The sequence below is a fragment of the Eschrichtius robustus genome, chromosome 19 (genome assembly GCF_028021215.1).
Source record: "Eschrichtius robustus isolate mEscRob2 chromosome 19, mEscRob2.pri, whole genome shotgun sequence".
Taxonomy (NCBI): Eukaryota; Metazoa; Chordata; class Mammalia; order Artiodactyla; family Eschrichtiidae; genus Eschrichtius; species Eschrichtius robustus.
In genome coordinates, this window is record NC_090842.1 from 14487858 (window position 1) to 14506970 (window position 19113).

Sequence of the window (19113 nt, forward strand, 5' to 3'; positions counted from 1 at the left end):
AGAAAATATTTGAAGAGATTATAGTCGAAAACTTCCCTAACATGGGAAAGGAAATAGCCACCCAAGTCCAGGAAGCACAGAGAGTCCCATACGGGATAAACCCAAGGAGAAACACGCCGAGACACATAGTAATCAAATTGGTAAAAATTAAAGACAAAGAAAAATTATTGAAAGCAGCAACGGAAAAATGACAAATAACAACAAGGGAACTCCCATAAGGTTAACAGCTGATTTCTCAGCAGAAACTCTACAGACCAGAAGGGAGTGGCATGATATACTTAAACTGGTGAAAGGGAAGAACCTACAACCAAGATTACTCTAACCAGCAAGGATCTCATTCAGATTCGATGCAGAAATCAAAAGCTTTACAGACAAGCAAAAGCTAAAAGAATTCAGCACCACCAAACCAGCTCTACAACAAATACTAAAGGAACTTCTCTAACTGGGAAACACAAGAGAAGAAAAGGACCTACAAAAACAAACCCAAAACAATTAAGAAAATGGTCATAGGAACATACATATCGATAATTACCTTAAACGTGAATGGATTAAATGCTCCAACCAAAAGACACAGACTTGCTGAATGGATACAAAGACAAGACCCATATATATGCTGTCTACAAGAGACCCGCTTCAGAGCTAGAGACACATATAGACTGAAAGTGAGGGGATGGAAAAAGATATTCCATGCAAATGGAAATCAAAAGAAAGCTGGAGTAGCAATACTCATATCAGATAAAATAGACTTTAAAATAAAGAATGTTACAAGAGACAAGGAAGGACACTACATAATGATCAAGGGATCAATCCAAGAAGAAGATATAACAATTATAAATATACATGCACCCAACATAGGAGCACCTCAATACATAAGGCAACTGCTAACAGCTATAAAAGAGGAAATCGACGGTAACACAATAATAGTGGGGGACTTTAACACCTCACTTACACCAATGGACAGATCATCCAAAATGAAAATAAATAAGGAAACAGAAGCTTTAAATGACACAATAGACCAGATAGATTTAATTGATATTTATCGGACATTCCATCCCAAAACAGCAGATTACACTTTCTTCTCAAGTGCACACAGAACATTCTCCAGGATAGATCACATCTTGGGTCACAAATCAAGCCTCAGTAAATTTAAGAAAATGGAAATCATATCAAGCATCTTTTCTGACCACAACGCTATGAGATTAGAAATGAATTTCAGGGAAAAAAACATAAAAAACACAAACACATGGAGGCTAAACAATACGTTATTAAATAACCAAGAGATCACTGAAGAAATCAAAGAGGAAATTAAAAAATACCTAGAGACAAATGACAATGAAAAAACGACGACCCAAATGCAGCAAAAGCAGTTCTAAGAGGGAAGTTTATAGCTATACAAGCCTACCTCAAGAAACAAGAAAAATCTCAAATAAACAATCTAACCTTACACCTAAAGGAACTAGAGAAAGAAGAACAAACAAAACCCAAAGTTAGCAGAAGGCAAGAAATCATAAAGATCAGAGCAGAAATAAATGAAATAGAAACAAAGAAAACAATAGCAAAGATCAATAAAACTAAAAGCTGGTTCTTTGAGAAGATAAACAAAATTGATAAACCATTAGCCAGACTCATCAAGAAGGAGAAGGAGAGGACTCAAATCAATAAAATTGAAATGAAAAAGGAGAAGTTACAACAGACACCGCAGAAATACAAAGCATCCTAGGAGACTACTACAAGCAACTCTATGCCAATAAAATGGACAACCTGGAAGAAATGGACAAATTCTTAGAAAGGTATAACCTTCCAAGACTGAACCAGGAAGAAATAGAAAATATGAACAGACCAATCACAAGTAATGAAATTGAAACTGTGATTAAAAATCTTCCAACAAACAAAAGTCCAGGACCAGATGGCTTCACAGGTGAATTCTATCAAACATTTAGAGAAGAGCTAACACCCATCCTTCTCAAACGCTTCCAAAAAATTGCAGAGGAAGGAACACTCCCAAACTCATTCTATGAGGCCACCATCACCCTGATACCAAAACCAGACAAAGATACTACAAAAAAAGAAAATTACAGACCAATATCACTGATGAATACAGATGCAAAAATCCTCAACAAAATACTAGCAAACAGAATCCAACAGCACATTAAAAGGATCATACACCACGATCAAGTGGGATTTATCCCAGGGATGCAAGGATTCTTCAATATATGCAAATCAATCAATGTGATACACCATATTAACAAATTGAAGAATAAAAACCATATGATCATCTCAGTAGAGGCAGAAAAAGCTTTTGACAAAATTCAACACCCATTTATGATCAAAACTCTCCAGGAAGTGGGCATAGAGGGAACCTACCTCAACATAATAAAGGCCATATACGACAAACCCACAGCAAACATCATTTTCAATGGTGAAAACCTGAAAGCATTTCCTCTAAGATCAGGAACAAGACAAGGATGTCCACTCTCACCACTATTATTCAATATAGTTTTGGAAGTCCTAGCCACGGCAATCAGAGAAGGAAAAGAAATAAAAGGAATAGAAATTGGAAAAGAAGAAGTAAAAGTGTCACTGTCTGCAGATGACATGATACTATACATAGAGAATCCTAAAGATGCCACCAGAAAACTACTAGAGCTAATCAATGAATTTGGTAAAGTTGCAGGATACAAAATGAATGCACAGAAATCTCTTGCATTCCTATACACTAATGATGAAAAAATCTGAAAGAGAAATTAAGGCAACACTCCCATTTACCACTGCAACATAAAGAATAAAATACCTAGGAATAAACCTACCTAGGGAGACAAAAGACCTGTATGCAGAAACTATAAGACACTGATGAAAGAAATTAAAGATGATACCAACAGATGGAGAGAGATATACCATGTTCCTGGATTGGAAGAATCAATGTTGTGAAAATGACTATACTACCCAAAGCAATCTACAGATTCAATGCAATCCCTATCAAATTAAAAATAGCATTTTTTACAGAACTAGAACAAAAAATCTTAAAATTTGTATGGAGACACAAAAGACCCCGAATAGCCAAAGCAGTCTTGAGGGAAAAAAACGGAGCTGGAGGAATCAGACTCCTTGACTTCAGACTATACTACAAAGCTACAGTAATCAAGACAATATGGTATGTGCACAAAAACAGGAATATAGATCAATGGAACAAGATAGAAAGCCCAGAGATAAACCCACGCACCTATGGTCAACTAATCTATGACAAAGGAGGCAAGGATATACAATGAGAAAAGACAGCCTCTTCAATAAGTGGTGCTGGGAAAACTGGACAGCTACATGTAAAAGAATGAAATTAGAACACTCCCAAACACCATACACAAAAATAAACTCAAAATGGATTAGAGACCTAAATGTACGACTGGAGACTATAAAACTCTTAGAGGAAAACATAGGAAGAACACTCTTTGACATAAATCACAGCAAGATCTTATTTGATCCACCTCCTAGAGAAATGGAAATAAAAACAAAAATAAACAAATGGGACCTAATGAAACTTCAAAGCTTTTGCACAGCAAAGGAAACCATAAACAAGACGAAAAGACAACCCTCAGAATGGGAGAAAATATTTGGAAACGAATCAACGGACAAAGGATTAATCTCCAAAATATATAAACAGCTCATGCAGCTCAATATTAAAAAAACAAACAACCCAATCCAAAAACGGGCAGAAGACCTAAATAGACATTTCTCCAAAGAAGACATACAGATGGCCAAGAGGCACATGAAAAGCTGCTCAACATCACTAATTATTAGAGAAATGCAAATCAAAACTACAATGAGGGGTCACCTCACACCAGTTAGAATGGGCATCATCAGAAAATCTACTAACAACAAATGCTGGAGAGGGTGTGGAGAAAAGGGGACCCTCCTGCACTGTTGGTGGGAATGTAAATTGATACAGCCACTATGGAGGTTCCTTAAAAAACTAAAAATATAATTACCATATGATCTATGAGCCATATGATCTATCCATGTGAGCAATCCCACTACTGGGCATATACCCAGAGAAAACCGTAATTCAAAAAGACACATGCACCCCAATGTTCATTGCAGCAGTATTTACAAGAGCCAGGTCATGGAAGCAACCTAATTGCCCATCGACAGACGAATGGATAAAGAAGATGTGGTACATGTATACAATGGAATATTACTCAGCCATAAAAAGGAACGAAATTGGGTCATTTGTTGAGACGTGGATAGATCTAGAGACTGTCATACAGAGTGAAGTAAGTCAGAAAGAGAAGAACAAATATCGTATATTAACACATGTATGTGGAACCTAGAAAAATGGTACAGATGAGCCGGTTTGCAGGGCAGAAGTTGAGACACAGATGTAGAGAACAGACGTATGGACACCAAGGGGGGAAAGCTGTGGGGGGCTGGGGGTGGTGGTGTGATGAATTGGGCGATTGGGATTGACATGTATACACTGATGTGTATAAAATTGATGACTAAAAAAAAAAAGAAACTGTTGACTGCTACTGCCATACTATCTTCCAATGTACACTTCTCCAACATCTTAGGGGATGCCTGTTTCCACATGCTGTCCCTAACACAGAGCATTATCTAATTTTTGCTCTTTGCCAATCTTATAGGAAAAAAAATGTGTTTCATAGTAATTTTAATTTGCATTTTTTCTAACATGAGTAAAGTTGGGCATATTCTCATATATTTAAAAGCTATTTTCTTTTTCTTGCTGTGAACTCTCTGTTCATTTCCTTTGCCTATTTTTCTATTGGGTTGTTGGTATGTTTCCTGTTGATTTGTAGAAGTTCTTTATTTTTAAAATTATATGTATGCTTTTTATTAAAGTTATATGTGCAAATAATATAAAAGGTCAAAATGTACTACAAGAGCTATCACAAGAAACAGTAGTTCCTGACCCACCCTGGCATCCCAACAATACTGAGGTCACAATTTCTCAATTCTTGTAGCACAGCAGGTCTATGGAACAGGTTTTTGGGGCAGAGAGGGGACGATCAGGCGATGCACACGACTCAGACACCAGGGATTATTCTGGGGTATCGACACTGACACAGGAAACATTAAATTTCCCCGTTTTGATGAGTTTCTCTGGGGAAGAGCATTTATCTTTATGTCTTGGGATAAGAGCCAGCTGCCCAAGTCTTTTGAGTGGGGTCAGTGGGCACAGCTGTCCGGTGCACACAGAATCCCTCTGTTTTCAGCCCTCTGCTCCACTCGCTGCCTCTAAGCCCAGGCTACTTGGGCTGAACGACTCCCACTTCTTTGCTGCTTCACTGGTGAATTTTCTACGCTTCAGGTCTTTGTGCCTTTTTGTCCACCCACTCCCTTCCTCATTCTATCTTCTAGAATTTGTTTTAAATCTCTCATTATTTGGTTATACCCTCCTCTTGCCCTTTTATTTTATTGCTCTGGGTGTCTTTCCTGTTGAACATTTCTACTTTTATTAAGATTTCAGGAGGGACAAGAGTGGGTCTAACCTCCCACCCAGACAGAGAAAGCTGCTCACACCTGAATTTTCATTTTCTCATCCATTTGTTTTCCTCTGCTCTTGAGTTCACTCTTCACCTCCTCTTTGAACACCTGTATCTTGTCCTTGAGCTCTTTTTAAAGACAGGTCCTATCATCTGTAATTTCTCTGAGACTGTAGAGAACTCCCTGTTTGTACTGTGGGTTTTCTTCCTTGCATAGGTTCCCTTGCAGGAGGTTTTCATCTGCCTCTTGCTTATGATCATCTCCTCCTTTGATTTCTCTGTTCAAAGATCTTAGCTATTTTTTTTCCCCCAAATCATGTTTGAATGAGACCCACTAAAGAATCAGTGAGGAAGGAAGGGCAGGGGAGGGTGGCGGTGCAGTACTGTCTGCGACACGCTCTCACTAAGTGGCTCTGTCCCCCGTCTTCCACAAAGATCCGTCTCCCCGAGTGTGGCTCACAGCAGATGTCCTTAAGTCCCAGGCTCCCTCTTCTGAGATCCTGCGATTGCTGCCTGCCCTCACTTCCTCCTCTATGTCACTTCTCCATTAGCTATCTCCCTGGACTGGGAGGCCAAACACCGTGGGGTGTGGGGTGGTCTCTCCTTCAATCCTCCTTCCCTACCGCTCTGCAGTGCCACCTGCCCCCAGGCCCAGCCATTCCTACTGGTGTCCTCATGCCCGGCCAAGGATCACGGGGATGATCTTGTGGGAATGTTCAGAGAACACTGCATCCTGCCCCAGACTGGTGGCCAGGGGAGCTCACAGCCTCCTGCTTCAGCCTGGTTCACATTTCTCACTGTCTGGAGATGGGCTGGCTGGTTTAGGGTTGGGGCTTTGAGTTTTGGTCAAATTTGAGTTTTAGTCAGACTTGAGGGGGATTAAAAGATCTTTCCTCTCATTAGTGGGAAGTCACTGTTTTCTAAAGTTGAGCTTCGTTATAATGGGCAGGAAGGAAAGGGTCATAATAATGAGCAAGAAGCTCTCACATTGTTAATAATGGTTTTCCTACCAGTTGATATCAGAATTTATTGATATTATGACTCATTTTAGAGTTTTCCTCTCTGTTTCCTGGATTCTTTATATTTTTCTCGACTGAAATTAGGCAGTGTACCAATACTATTCTCTTCTTTTATCACACACACAGCACCCCCCTAGGAGTTAGGACACCCTCTGCCCAGTTACCTCAGGAATTGAGGGCAGTGGGGATTTATCAGCCTTGCAGATAAAGAAGGGTCCACTTGTTGAGAGCAACACGTTCACAGGCAGGGTGGAAATGTTCTTCATGACCAAGGGCTGGTAATCAGGTTCCAGGATAGTGTTAGGTTTCTGCAAAAAATAGAAAAGAGGAAACAAACCAACTTATGGTAAACACAGTAAGCCTTTAGCAACAAATGTCTGATATTCATTGTTAACAGCAGAATTAGCATTCTCTCTATTTATATCTATAGATGTATGGATTTATATTATATCTATCTGTCATGTATCTATCTATCAAGATATAGATAATATGTATCTATATATTACATAGGTTCACTTCTCAGTAGTCCACCATACATTCCAAATGATTTATCTAAATCTCTACAAGGGATTAATATAGATGTAGATATAGGTATAGATATTTTCTATGTATCTATGTATCTGTGTATCTATTTCACTAGAAGAGATCCTACTTAAGCCAGAAGACAGATTAGATTTTCTTACTTTCTTGTTGCCTGGTTTTAAAAACCCTATATAAGCCATGCTTCTGGGTAGAACTGTTACTACAGAAGTTTCCACAGCATCATAAAACAAAGTTTAATAAATTAGTGATATCTTATGGAAGAACCCATGTATCATTACAATGAATAAAACATTTTTTCCTTACACAATATTCTGTTCATGCTTAAAATACCCAATTTGCAAATATACTTATCTTGCTATATTGACAAACGCTCATAACTATTTCCTGTAAATTTTCCTGATAACACTGGGAGAGTTGATTTAGAAGCATCGTTCACTCTGTTAGATCAAATTTCATTTTTCAACTGGAGAAAGCATCATAAATGGATCTTAAGCTGGAAGTTTCTGGTCAGACTGGATTTTTCTCATTCTGACATTGGGATCCACATTGTTCATTGTGTGCCTTGGAAAGGGGGTCCTTTAATATCAGTACGGAAACCTCAGTCTCTGGCCTCCAAAAAGAATCTCCCTCCCATTCCCTGGCTCTTCCAACAACTCTAGCCTATTTTTCCCAGGCCCCTTTGCTTTGATTTGCTTTTCTCCCTGTTCCAATTTCAGTTAAGTCCTCCTGATTCCATGTTTTGCTCTGCCGCTGCCTCTCCTTCTTTGTCCAGCATAGTCTTTCTTCCACTGTGGTTCCTAGAGCCACTGGCTCTGAGCGAGCTTGGGTGACCAGTGTCCATGGTGTCTTAGTCAGTTCAGGCTGCTATAACGAATATCACAGACTGAGTGGTTTAAACAACAGCCATTGACATCTCATAGTTCTGGAGGCTGGGAAGTCGAAGATCAAGGTGCCAGCACATCCAGTGCCTGGTGAGAGCCCACTTCTTGGTTTGTAGATAGTTGTCTTCTCACCGTGTCCTCACATGCCTGAGAGAAAGATCATCTCTCTTGTCTCTTCTTGTAAGGGCACTAATCCCATTCATGAGGGTTCCACCTCCATGACCTTATCCCTTCCCAAAGCCCCCACTTACAACATGATCATATAAGGAATTAGGGCTTTGGTGTATGAATTTTGGGGGGACACAAACATTCAGTCCATAAAGTTGGCTTGAGCCACCTGCATCGGTTGTACCTCATTAGCCCCTTGTGCACTCCCAAAGTTCTTTCGGAGGTTCGGTCTGGCACTTACCATGAGAAGCTGCCACTGTCCCCCTCCCTCTAACATGGTAATATAGGTACTCGGTTCACCTCGCACTTGTAGATTTCATACTACAGTTTGGGGAGGGATGAAGCAGCACTTTCGACCTTCCCCCCAGGCTGCTGTGTCACTGCAGGTAGCTTTGAAGTGAAGAAGCCACACTCAGTTGGTTTTGGCAAGAGGCCATTTAGAGGTTAGTGATGAGAAAGAGTCGATGCACAGAGAACCCGTTCTATTTTAAAAATGACCCTTTCTCTCTGGCTTGTTTGTCTCGTCAAATATCAGGAGACAGGATTTGCTTCTGGACTTCATGAAGCAAACTGACTGCTAGTTTCATTTGACCTTTTCAATTCCACAGAGATGTGGTTTCATCTCTGTGGCTTATGAATGGTACAATAGTTATACAGCAGATCAAATCTGAGGAAACGGTTATAGAAAAATTCTTCCCATAGGCAGGCTTGGTATCATTAAAGTCTAAGGTACTAAATCAGATACACTGCCCTGAGCCAAAAACAAAGAGACAGATGGATAATTGGGTGTACCAAGACAGGTCTCCTGCACACCCTGGGTAATGAAGTCGCATTTCTTCATTGTCCCTGATATGGAGTAAAATGTGAGCAGGAAATGAACAATGAAAAATACAGTAGTAGGACAGATTTCAAACTTGTGATATTTGGGAGGAAGGAGAGAAGGGCAAAAACAAATAGGGTGTAATGACTCAATTCATTTTTTAAATTCAACAAGTCACTGTCATATTCAAAATATTTGCTATTTATTTATTATGCTATTTATTATTCTAGTGATAAATTCAAACAATAGACATTTAAACAAGAATATGCTTTAAAAAAAAACAAGGCTAAAGGATATAAACAGAAGAAAAGGAACACTACCCACACATTTTTATGAGTGTTTATGTACTTTGGAAAAAAAATCTAATAGGAAACTAAGCTGCATATTTATCATATACTGTAATGTCTTGCACAGAATAGCTATTCAATAAATCTTCACTGAATGTTCTCTGAATGGCTACATTTAGAGAGAATATGATGCAACCAAATTTGGCACAGCTGTTGCCAGTAAATATCTTTCCTGATTACTTAAAAAAGGAAGAATTTAAAACAGCAATGAAAGCTTAATAACTGTAGAAGGAGTTCTGGTAGTATTTTCATTTTATATGTCTCATGGAGATTGTCACAGTTAGTTTAGCATCCTGTAACTGAAACTTTTATCCTACTTCTTCAGTGTCTACATTCCCCACCAGTTTGTTAGGTTAGGGTTTTTGCTGTGTCTTTACTGTCTAATACACTGCAGGTGCTCAAAAATTATTTGTTGATTTGAATTGAACTTGTACATCTCACCTCCCGTACTAGCCTATAAGTTCCCTTATTCATCTCCTGGCAGAGCACCTTATCCAGATGTTTATTTAATATGAACAATATATATAGAATACACCTGAACAAATGGTCTTGAACATTCTCCTGCTAGCCTCCGTTAACAGAAGGAACCCTGGTTGGTTCCCCCATGACTGGTTAGGCACTGCCACACCCACTCCTTTCATGTGACAGCACAGATCACACCATGGGATCTTCCTTAATGCTTGGTCTTCCCAGTTGGTTGTGAAGTTCATCAGGGAGGGACTATTCTCACTGTTGTACCTCTACGACCCGACACAGTGCCTGGCGCATGGTAGGTGTTGATAAATACTCCACTCCGCAGCCCGCGTGACTATTTCAATGAATACATCTGACCATGTCACTCCCTTCCCTGAAGCCCTCCAATGGTCACCCAAAACAAAACCCGAAGTTCACAACATGTGTCCCAGTCATGCCACACACACCTGGCCCCTGCCCACTTCTCTAGATGGACTTCATTGTCATTCTTGGCATAGTCTCTGTCTGAGGTGGCCCTTCAGGTTTTATGCTGACCAAAGCTCTTTCGTGACTCAGGCCTTTTGCATGTGCTGTTCCCCACAATTCTCTCTCCCCACCTTGTCACCAGACTGACTTCTATTTGTCCTTCCGGTCCCAACTTGAGGCATTTGCTCAAGGAAGCCATCTATGACCTCACGTACAAATAAGGTCATGTCTCCTGATATATACTCTCACTGCAAGTTATACCTCTTCTTCATAGCACTGTTTAGAATTATAATTTAAACAATTAAATTTTAATAGTTAGTTGACAGTTTGTAACCTCAACCAGTCTCTTAGCTGTGACTATGTTAGATTTTTAGCACCCACACAGCCCTTGACCCAGAGGAAATGTTCCACACATACCTGTCCTGAACAGTAAATAATTCTCTGCTGGAAACCTGCCTAGGACTAGGTCAAGTCCTGCTGTGATATCTCCCCTCCTCTTCACCACCCAGCCCACTGCCCTGAGCAGCAGTCATCCCCATCTCTCCCGTTCTGGGCCTCCCCCACTTACCACTCACCCTTAACGGCACATGAAGTTATAGACAGTTATGGGCATATACATCAAAGAATGTGAATCAAATAGTTTAAGTTGATTATTCCCAAGCAGTGTTAGGTGATCTACAAAATAGCTTAACTTGGGTCTCAGTTTCCTCCTGTGTATCATGGGAAAGAGAAGCTCCTGCACAGATTGCTGTGAGGGACAAATGGGAAAATGTATGTAATGAACATGGCTCAATGCCCAGCACGTACCAATCAATAGTGGTAGCTATTCTTACTGGTTACTGTAATTATCAATAATTCTTCTCCAACCATTTCTATACTGTGATGTTTATTTTACCCAGTTAGAGTAAAATGATGGACTGAAATGCATTTTCAGTGCACTGCAATACCCCTTCACTTTGGTCTTATACATCAGGAATGATGGAAGTAGAATTTCTATGGCAATTCACTTTTCAAAAGAATGTAGGTTTAGATTCAGAATTTTTAGTTGAATGTGTATTGGCCTCTGAAGCTTAAAAAACATTGGCTGGGTGTGGGTGTAACAGGATTCCCATTAATTTAGCTTCTGAAATGAAAGCGTGAACATGTGCACCCCTAGCTGGAGTGCCCAGCCCTCCCCAACACAGCCCCACTGACCTTCTCCAGTCGGTATACGAGCTGCTTGGTGGAGAGCTGGATGAATGGTGCCACGAACTCACAGATGATGTTCACCGTCATCACCAGGCTCTTCCCCTTTTGTGTCCCGATGATGGTGTGGCACACCAGCTTTTCCTTGACTATCTGCAGACAAGATATACCAGCGTTTGTGGAACCTCTATAGCTTGGAAGACCTAATTCTCAACAATCAGCAAAATGATTCTCAACTACCTGCCTGGGGACACCAGGGAGGAGCACATTTTTCTGAGCAGTGCATGTCAGGGATGGGTCTCTGTCACACAAAGTCTGATTGGTTAGATGTGTCCAGGATGGGTCCTGTGTCTACTGCCGACTGTCCCTGAGGACACAATCAATTTACATTCAGCTCATCCAGTATATATATGGAAGACTTATCAGGGCTGTTAGGGACTGGATACACAAAACAGTGATGGAAGAGGCAGATGAAAATTCTTCATGGGCTATCACTGTGCTGTACACCTGAAACTAACACGACATTGTAAATCAACTACAGTTGAAAAAAAAATTATTCATAGGCTTAGAATTCAATGGTAGTTACACAATGTCTTATCAAGGTAGTTGGAAGCTGGCTGGAAAAATTTTGCCTTTCACATTTGAATATTTAAAAATCGTGTATGGTAATTAACACTTCTTTGGACCCAAGAGCCTTAGATTTTTATAGAGTAGAAAGGACCCAAAGTGAATTTATAACATGAACAGCCTTTACTGAAGACTGCTCAGGTGTCAGATGTTAATGAATTCAAGTCTCTTCTCAATTATGTAGCAGAACTTGGAATACAGGGGAGCTTTTAGTAAAGCTACAACTGAATTTAGAACCCCAGCAGCTCAGATTTAATGCCTTTAAAATACAGTCAACTCTTGAGAACAACACTGTAAACATGCCTGCAACAGACTGTCAGTGTCTTGAGATGAGGGCCTGCATTCTATTCATCTTTGCATCCTTAGTGCCTAGCACGGTGTGTGTCATGTGGTACATACTCAGTGAAAGTTGGCTGAACCCCTCAGTAACAGAGAGAAAGAACATATTATATACTCCATAACGGGAAATAACCTTCTTTTTTAAACTGAGGATGTGTTTTTCCTGAAAATGTTCTGTGAAGAAACAACATAAGTGAAGCAAAGTGCCATCCGTGACCCTCGAGGAGCTAAGCAGGGAACCAGCTTTCCCATCTCGTCTGCTGGGAGGCAATTTCTTACTGTTTCCTATTTTCATGAGGAGAAAGTTCAGCATCACATCCTAATTTGGTGACCCAGCAGGAGCTCAGGTAACCATCACTTCTCATTCACAAAGTCTGCCTTTGTGAAGAGGCTTGTAAGTGATTTCAGAAGTCTTTCTTTTAGGTTTTTAATGGTTTCCAGCCTCCATGAGGGAATAGGAATAAACAGACACATGGTTGGATCTGCCTAAATGTCTTAAGCAGAATGGTGATAATGTGAATAAGAGCAGAACATCAGAGTTGCTGAAGATAAATGCGGCTCTTTCATTGATACATAAAAGGATGATGATTATAAATGTGATGCTGTTGAGTCAAGCTGAGAGGGAAGGAACTAAGGATATCCCAATACCTGGATAGGAGAGGCAGCCGACAGTGTCTATAAAAACATGTTCTTAAAAATAAATATTAAGTGAATACTGCTAAGTATTAATCAGGGGCTTAGCTTTGGCTGAACACTGGATGTCCCTCTACCAGAGACTTGCTGGCTCTGTTGACTCTGGGGATGAGAACCTGCTTTAAATAGTATTTTAAGATTGGGTTCATGGTAGCTGTAGAAACAAACAGAAAACTCAGCAGAGCTGAACCTTGAATGCAATGGGTGCTGCCATGGTAACTCAGTGCTGTATGCAATCCTTGAGAAACCACAGCCTTTCTTCAGATAAATGTCAAGGGACTCTCCTAAGAAACAGAGCAAAGATTTATTTAGGAGAATAATAGCTTCTAAATGTGTGTCCTCTTACCCTGGGAGTGGCAGAATAGCCTTCAAGTATCACGTCAATCGTCTGGCCTGGGTACAGCTCCATCCTGATGGGGTGGAGTTGAAACACGGGGCTTTGAGGATCCCTGGGTGCCTGGGAGCACTGGGACAGGCACTGGCTCTCAGCATGCCCCTTCTTAGCCAGTCTCTTCTTACCCAGCTTTTCTTGGGGACAGAAATCTTCATTCATCCAGAACAACTGTTGGACCCGACGTCCCTTGTTGGTCAACTTGAAGCGGTAATAATAGGTGTCCAGGCTGGAAAAGAGGAGGCAAGGATTGAGAGGATTCAACTTTGGGTTGTTCTGTTCAGCTCTACAGCCTTGGGATTTACTCCTCCGGAAGTATTTAAAAAGTGAGCAACAAAATAGACATTTTCTTTTTTTTTTTTTACTGTAGGAAGGCTAAATGGTGATACTGCTAGGAACTACTAGGACAAGGTGACATCTACTCGTCAGGTCATTAGACTTGAGTTTGGTCCCTGAGTTGCCATCACCAGGAAAGGGGCCGTGGGGAAGTGGCCCCACCCACCCCCAGTTTTTCTCAGCAGGTTAAGCTGCCACATAACACACAGATACAGTTCATGTGAAAATCACTTCAATTTACGAGAAATGGTACTGAGAAGTGAAAGCAAAATAGCTACTGAAGGAGAAGTACATTTCAAATTGTGTTGAGTCAATTTCTAGTAACTAGTTAAATGTCTTGTGATGGACTCAATGTGAAGGGAACTTTAAAGAGAAACAACACATATCCTCTAAACCTTACCAAAGGTCAAGGGGACTATAATCCATCAGAACACCACCTGGATAGGTCATTTATCTCAGACTAATGTGCTTTAAAGATGCTACTACTCATGCATGCATGCATGCATTCATTCATCTATTCCGCAAATATTTACTAAAGACCTCTTTATTGTCTGTCTCTTTGCTAGACACTGAAATTTCTAAGATCTTGGAGGTAGTTCAAATGTGTTTTTGTTTGAGTTTTTTTTTTTTTTTTTACTGATTTATAAGCTTACTTTATTTTTTTCACACACACACACACACACACACACTGTATTTTATTTTTACAAGAGATAAATAGACTGACACCAAGCATTGTACATGGATGACCACAACAAAAGCAACAATGATTGCAATTACCAAACACGAAACACACTCATACTATGTCATAATATTGACATTCAGTCCAGTAATCCTCCACTGTAACAGCTCCTTTACTTCACAGTGAAAATTGATTTGTATATTCTTTGCCTCTGAGTCCTTGTGGGATTTTTTTTTTAATAATTCAAACACAAAGTCACAAAAATTATAATCATCCTCATCAGTTCACTTAGTCCCATGTAATTAATTTTTTTTTTCATCTTAATCTTTTGTTAGTACTTTTATGAGTTCATCAGTTTTTCATTAGAGTTCTGAAAATGCTTATTCATTCAGTTCAGCAGTACAGTCAGTTAACAGAAACCTGTACTTGTCAGTCTTCTCCATGAATTCCTTGAAGATGAAACCCTTTTATAGGAACATATTTGCACAAGCATCAGAGTACACCCATAACTGTCTGTAAATGACAAAAGACTTAAAAATGACCACAGTTAAAGATTTGATGAAAGTTCATAATAATGCAATTGACAAGGAAATTTAGTTATTTCTGAGATATACATTTTAAAGTAATAACTAGAATTATGACTTATAACATTACACCAGAACATATAAGATTTTTAGAAATTTCATGTAATGTCTGAAACATATTAACATATTTCCATACAAATAACCCAATGAAAGTTCAGTATTAGTTGTTTTGTTTGTTTTTTTATACTGCAGGTTCTTATTAGTCATCAATTTTATACACATCAGTGTATACATGTCAATCCCAATCGCCCAATTCAGCACACCACCATCCCCACCCCACCGCAGTTTTCCCCCCTTGGTGTCCATATGTCTGTTCTCTACATCTGTGTCTCGACTTCTGCCCTGCAAACCGGCTCATCTGTACCATTTTTCTAGGTTCCACTATAAGCTTACTTTAAAATATTCTTTTCAGGGAAAAAACTCATCTCAGGACTTTTAAAATTTTTTATTTTTTGGGGCTTTGAGTTTTCATCCCATCTGTCCCTCTTTTGGAAAGACACCATGTCTAATAAGCAAGTTGAAGCTTGACAAATAATAAGGAGTGTTTGCCAGTTGTCAGGTATAACCATTATTAGCTAAATATATGTCCAATGGGGCATGCTCATTGGAGTCTTCACTTTGTAGTTTGACTTCAGGGCTAAATGTAGGTTTTGGGGAAAATAATAAATAACATATACTATTTTATAAACTAGGCAGGGTCTCTGTCACTTATTCACAGTATATCTTTCAGTCATCATAGCATCCCAGTAATAATAAGCATATTGATTAATTTTATTGATGAAGAAACAGAAGCTCTGAAAATTTAAAGGAGTTGTCCAAAAATATGCCATCAGAAGAGGTGGCATACGGGTATTTCTTTAGATCCCTGTGCCCAAAAAATTGGCAAACTTTTTCTGTAAAGGACTGAATAATAAATATTTTTAGACCTTTTGGGACACGTGGTCCATCACAACTACTCAACTCTCCACTGTAGTGTGAAAGAAGCTGTAGACAATATATGTACATGAATGGGCGTGGCTGTCTTCCAATAACACTTTGTTTATAGAAACAGGCAATGGGCTGCAGTTTTTCCCATCCCTGCTTTTGATGATTCTTATGGAGATTGCTGGCATCAAGATTTTATATCAAAAAGAAGAACAGGGGCTTCCCTGGTGGCGCAGTGGTTGAGAATCTGCCTGCCAATGCAGGGCACACGGGTTCGAGCCCTGGTCTGGGAAGATCCCACACGCCGCGGAGCAACTGGGCCCGTGAGCCGCAATTACTGAGCCTGCGCGTCTGGAGCCTGTGCTCCGCAACAAGAGAGGCCGCGATAGTGAGAGGCCTGCGCACCGCGATGAAGAGTGGCCCCCGCTTGCCACAACTAGAAGAAAGCCCTCGCACAGAAACGAAGACCCAACACAGCCATAAATAAATAAATAGATTAAAAAAAAAAATTCCTCCTGTCTTTAAAAAAAAAAAAAAAAGAACAGTAGGGTTTAGGCAGAGCAGAAATTGGCAGCTAAAAGCTATAGGTTGCTTTTATATTCGTAGAAAACTATCAGCTATCCCTCCAATTCTAGGCAAGTGTCAGAATACCCTTTGGGGCCATTTGACACTATTTGTAGATTAAGGAGAACATGTAATTAAGTCTGGTTTGCAGTATATTGTTTTCTGTAATTATATTTGAATGCACTTAACAAATAAATTTGGAAACAGGAATGGTATGCAATGACAAAATGCCCTACCATATGGTCAATGGATAGGAGGAGAGGAGCATTTTTTTGTATCTAGTTGACACAAAAACTGTAATTGGATGCCTCTCTGAAAACATATGCAATTAACGATCTCACTTGCCTATTACTTAATTCCTACTGGTTTATGGTATTTTCAATTAAGTGCCATATTTTGTAGATGGAGCAGAGGAAAGGAGGTATGGATGGGTTTGTGGGGAGGGTTCCTAACGGTATTTTGTCAGGTACATCTCTAAACACAGTGTGTCCATCTTGGTTTCAGGGCCTTAGACCAGAAGGCAGGATCATCCCTTTGAGATCTGTTCACAGTACTGAAACAAACAGGCTCCAATTCAGCTGGCTCCTGAGAGTCAACTAGTGACAATGCATGACTCTTCTGAGGAACCATAAACAAATCCTCACACATATCCTCCATGGTTAGTATTCAAACCCCATACATTTTTAGAGTCACATTTAGATCGTTCTGCTCAGAGATGTCTATACTGTACCACCTTTTATTTAACTATTTAGACTCTCTAGCTTTTCCTGAGTGATCAGGTGGAGCCAACTACAACCATCTCAGTTGTTGGTGCTACGGTGGGGAGGCAAGCAGAGAACATATACGGAAAAAAAAATTACTGGCTTTGCAATACCTGATAAGATACATTTGCTATATATATATATATATCTTTTTTTTTAAATATTTATTTATTTGGCTGCACCAGGTCTTTAGTTGCAGCACGAGGGATCTTCGTTGCCACATACGGGATCTTTAGTTGCGGCACATGGGCTCTTAGTTGCGGCACGCATGCGGCATCTAGTTTCCTGACCAGGGATCGAACCGGGGCCCCCTGCATTGGGAGCGTGGAGTCTTAACCGCTGGACCAGCAGGGAAGTCCCTGCAATATATTTTTACCTTCCTAGTTATACTCTACTTAGGTTATCACTAAGATCCATTTGTATTTTCTACATTCATGGAGAGGAATTAACAATATATTGGAATCAAAGAAGAGAAACCATGTTCAAGATTCTGAATTTGTCACAGAGAAGCCACTATAAGTTTTAGAGAAGAATATACTTCCTCTGAACCATCTCTTCTCTAATGTAGAGGGACACAGCTTGGAGAATGTAACCAAACTATGACTAGGAAATGTCTTCTTGTGGCTGATGAACCCATCTGGAGGGGGAAAAGTGAAGATAGGGAAGGGAGGGGGCTGAGGAGGCTAGTTTTGTTTACTTAAAAATAATTTTCCAAAGTAGGAGTGATGCTCAGCTTATAGAATATATGTGATATGTATAAAAATTGGTCCATGATATTTCCTTACCTAAAATGTGCTCCCAAATTGAGTTCTGGTGCAAAGGGCTTATCTGAAACAATGGTGGAGCCAATTCCTGAAGCCTGGACAGGTATCCGGTAGGTGTTGCTATTTTCAATGTCCAAAATGACTGTGTCTTTGAATGTCAGTATGTCGTTCAGGTTGGCAGTCAGTGTCAGTTCAACATCACTTTCTGGGGGAACTGTGCCTTCCTTGGGTTCAACCGTCCAAAGGGACTTTTTGTGTGCCTGTAACACAAGACTGCAAGTTAACAGTGAAGATATTCTTGGCTTTTCATTCTGCACATGTCAAAGCCCTCTATACTTCAAATGCCTGGCACTGCAGAACTCAACATCAGAGACAAACATTATTTTTTGAATCAAAGCAGCTGGGTGTTTGTTGGCTTTTCTTTTTTTTTTTTTTCTTCAAAAAGCAATATGATTCTGAAGAGCAAACCTACAATTCTACTTTTGAATGCTCTGTGAAGATTCTTTACATCTCTTTCTTAAGATGACAGCCCAGTTCTCTAACAAGCTTATACTAATTATCTTCTCTAATCTCCAAATTCTGAGATACCAACAGAAGGTACAACATCCTTCCCGGAATTTGGAAGTTTTAAAAGAAATGTTTTTCAAATGCAAAGTTTCCATGATGTTATAGTAGGGATGAACAGCTTTCATTAATAAACACAATATAGGAAGTCATCTCGGTTTCTATCATTTCATAATAATCAATAGAATTTCATTTGCTAAAGTTCCAAACTTACTTTGAAATGTGTGATAGGACTAAATTATAGAGTTGGAAGTGACTCCCACCAACGTGTTCCCTTTAACTGCTTAGATCCTCATAGCTCACTCTCTTTCCTCCCTAAGGTCTTTGACCAAACAATACCTCTCAATGAAGCCTACTCTGACCATCACACTTTAAGTTGCAAGCCTTCCCCCCTGTACTCCTGATCCCCTTTACCCTGCTCTATATTTTCCCCTGAGCACTCACCATCTTCTAACATAGTGCATGATTGATTTATCATGCTTCTGTCTCT

The 19113-nt window shown here is 39.8% G+C and overlaps 1 protein-coding gene across 2 annotated transcripts in view; it reads right to left on the reverse strand.

Annotated features, from left to right (window-relative positions):
- Nucleotides 1–19113, reverse strand: part of HYDIN (HYDIN axonemal central pair apparatus protein) — a 348607-nt gene that overhangs the window by 172353 nt on the left and 157141 nt on the right. For both annotated transcript variants that reach the window (XM_068527442.1, XM_068527441.1), the window contains exons 18-21: nt 18081–18319; nt 13403–13676; nt 11407–11550; nt 6679–6822 (exon numbers count right to left, since the gene is read on the reverse strand). In XM_068527442.1, coding sequence (XP_068383543.1) covers nt 6679–6822; nt 11407–11550; nt 13403–13676; nt 18081–18319 — 801 coding nt within the window. The remainder of the gene's footprint in view (nt 1–6678; nt 6823–11406; nt 11551–13402; nt 13677–18080; nt 18320–19113) is intronic.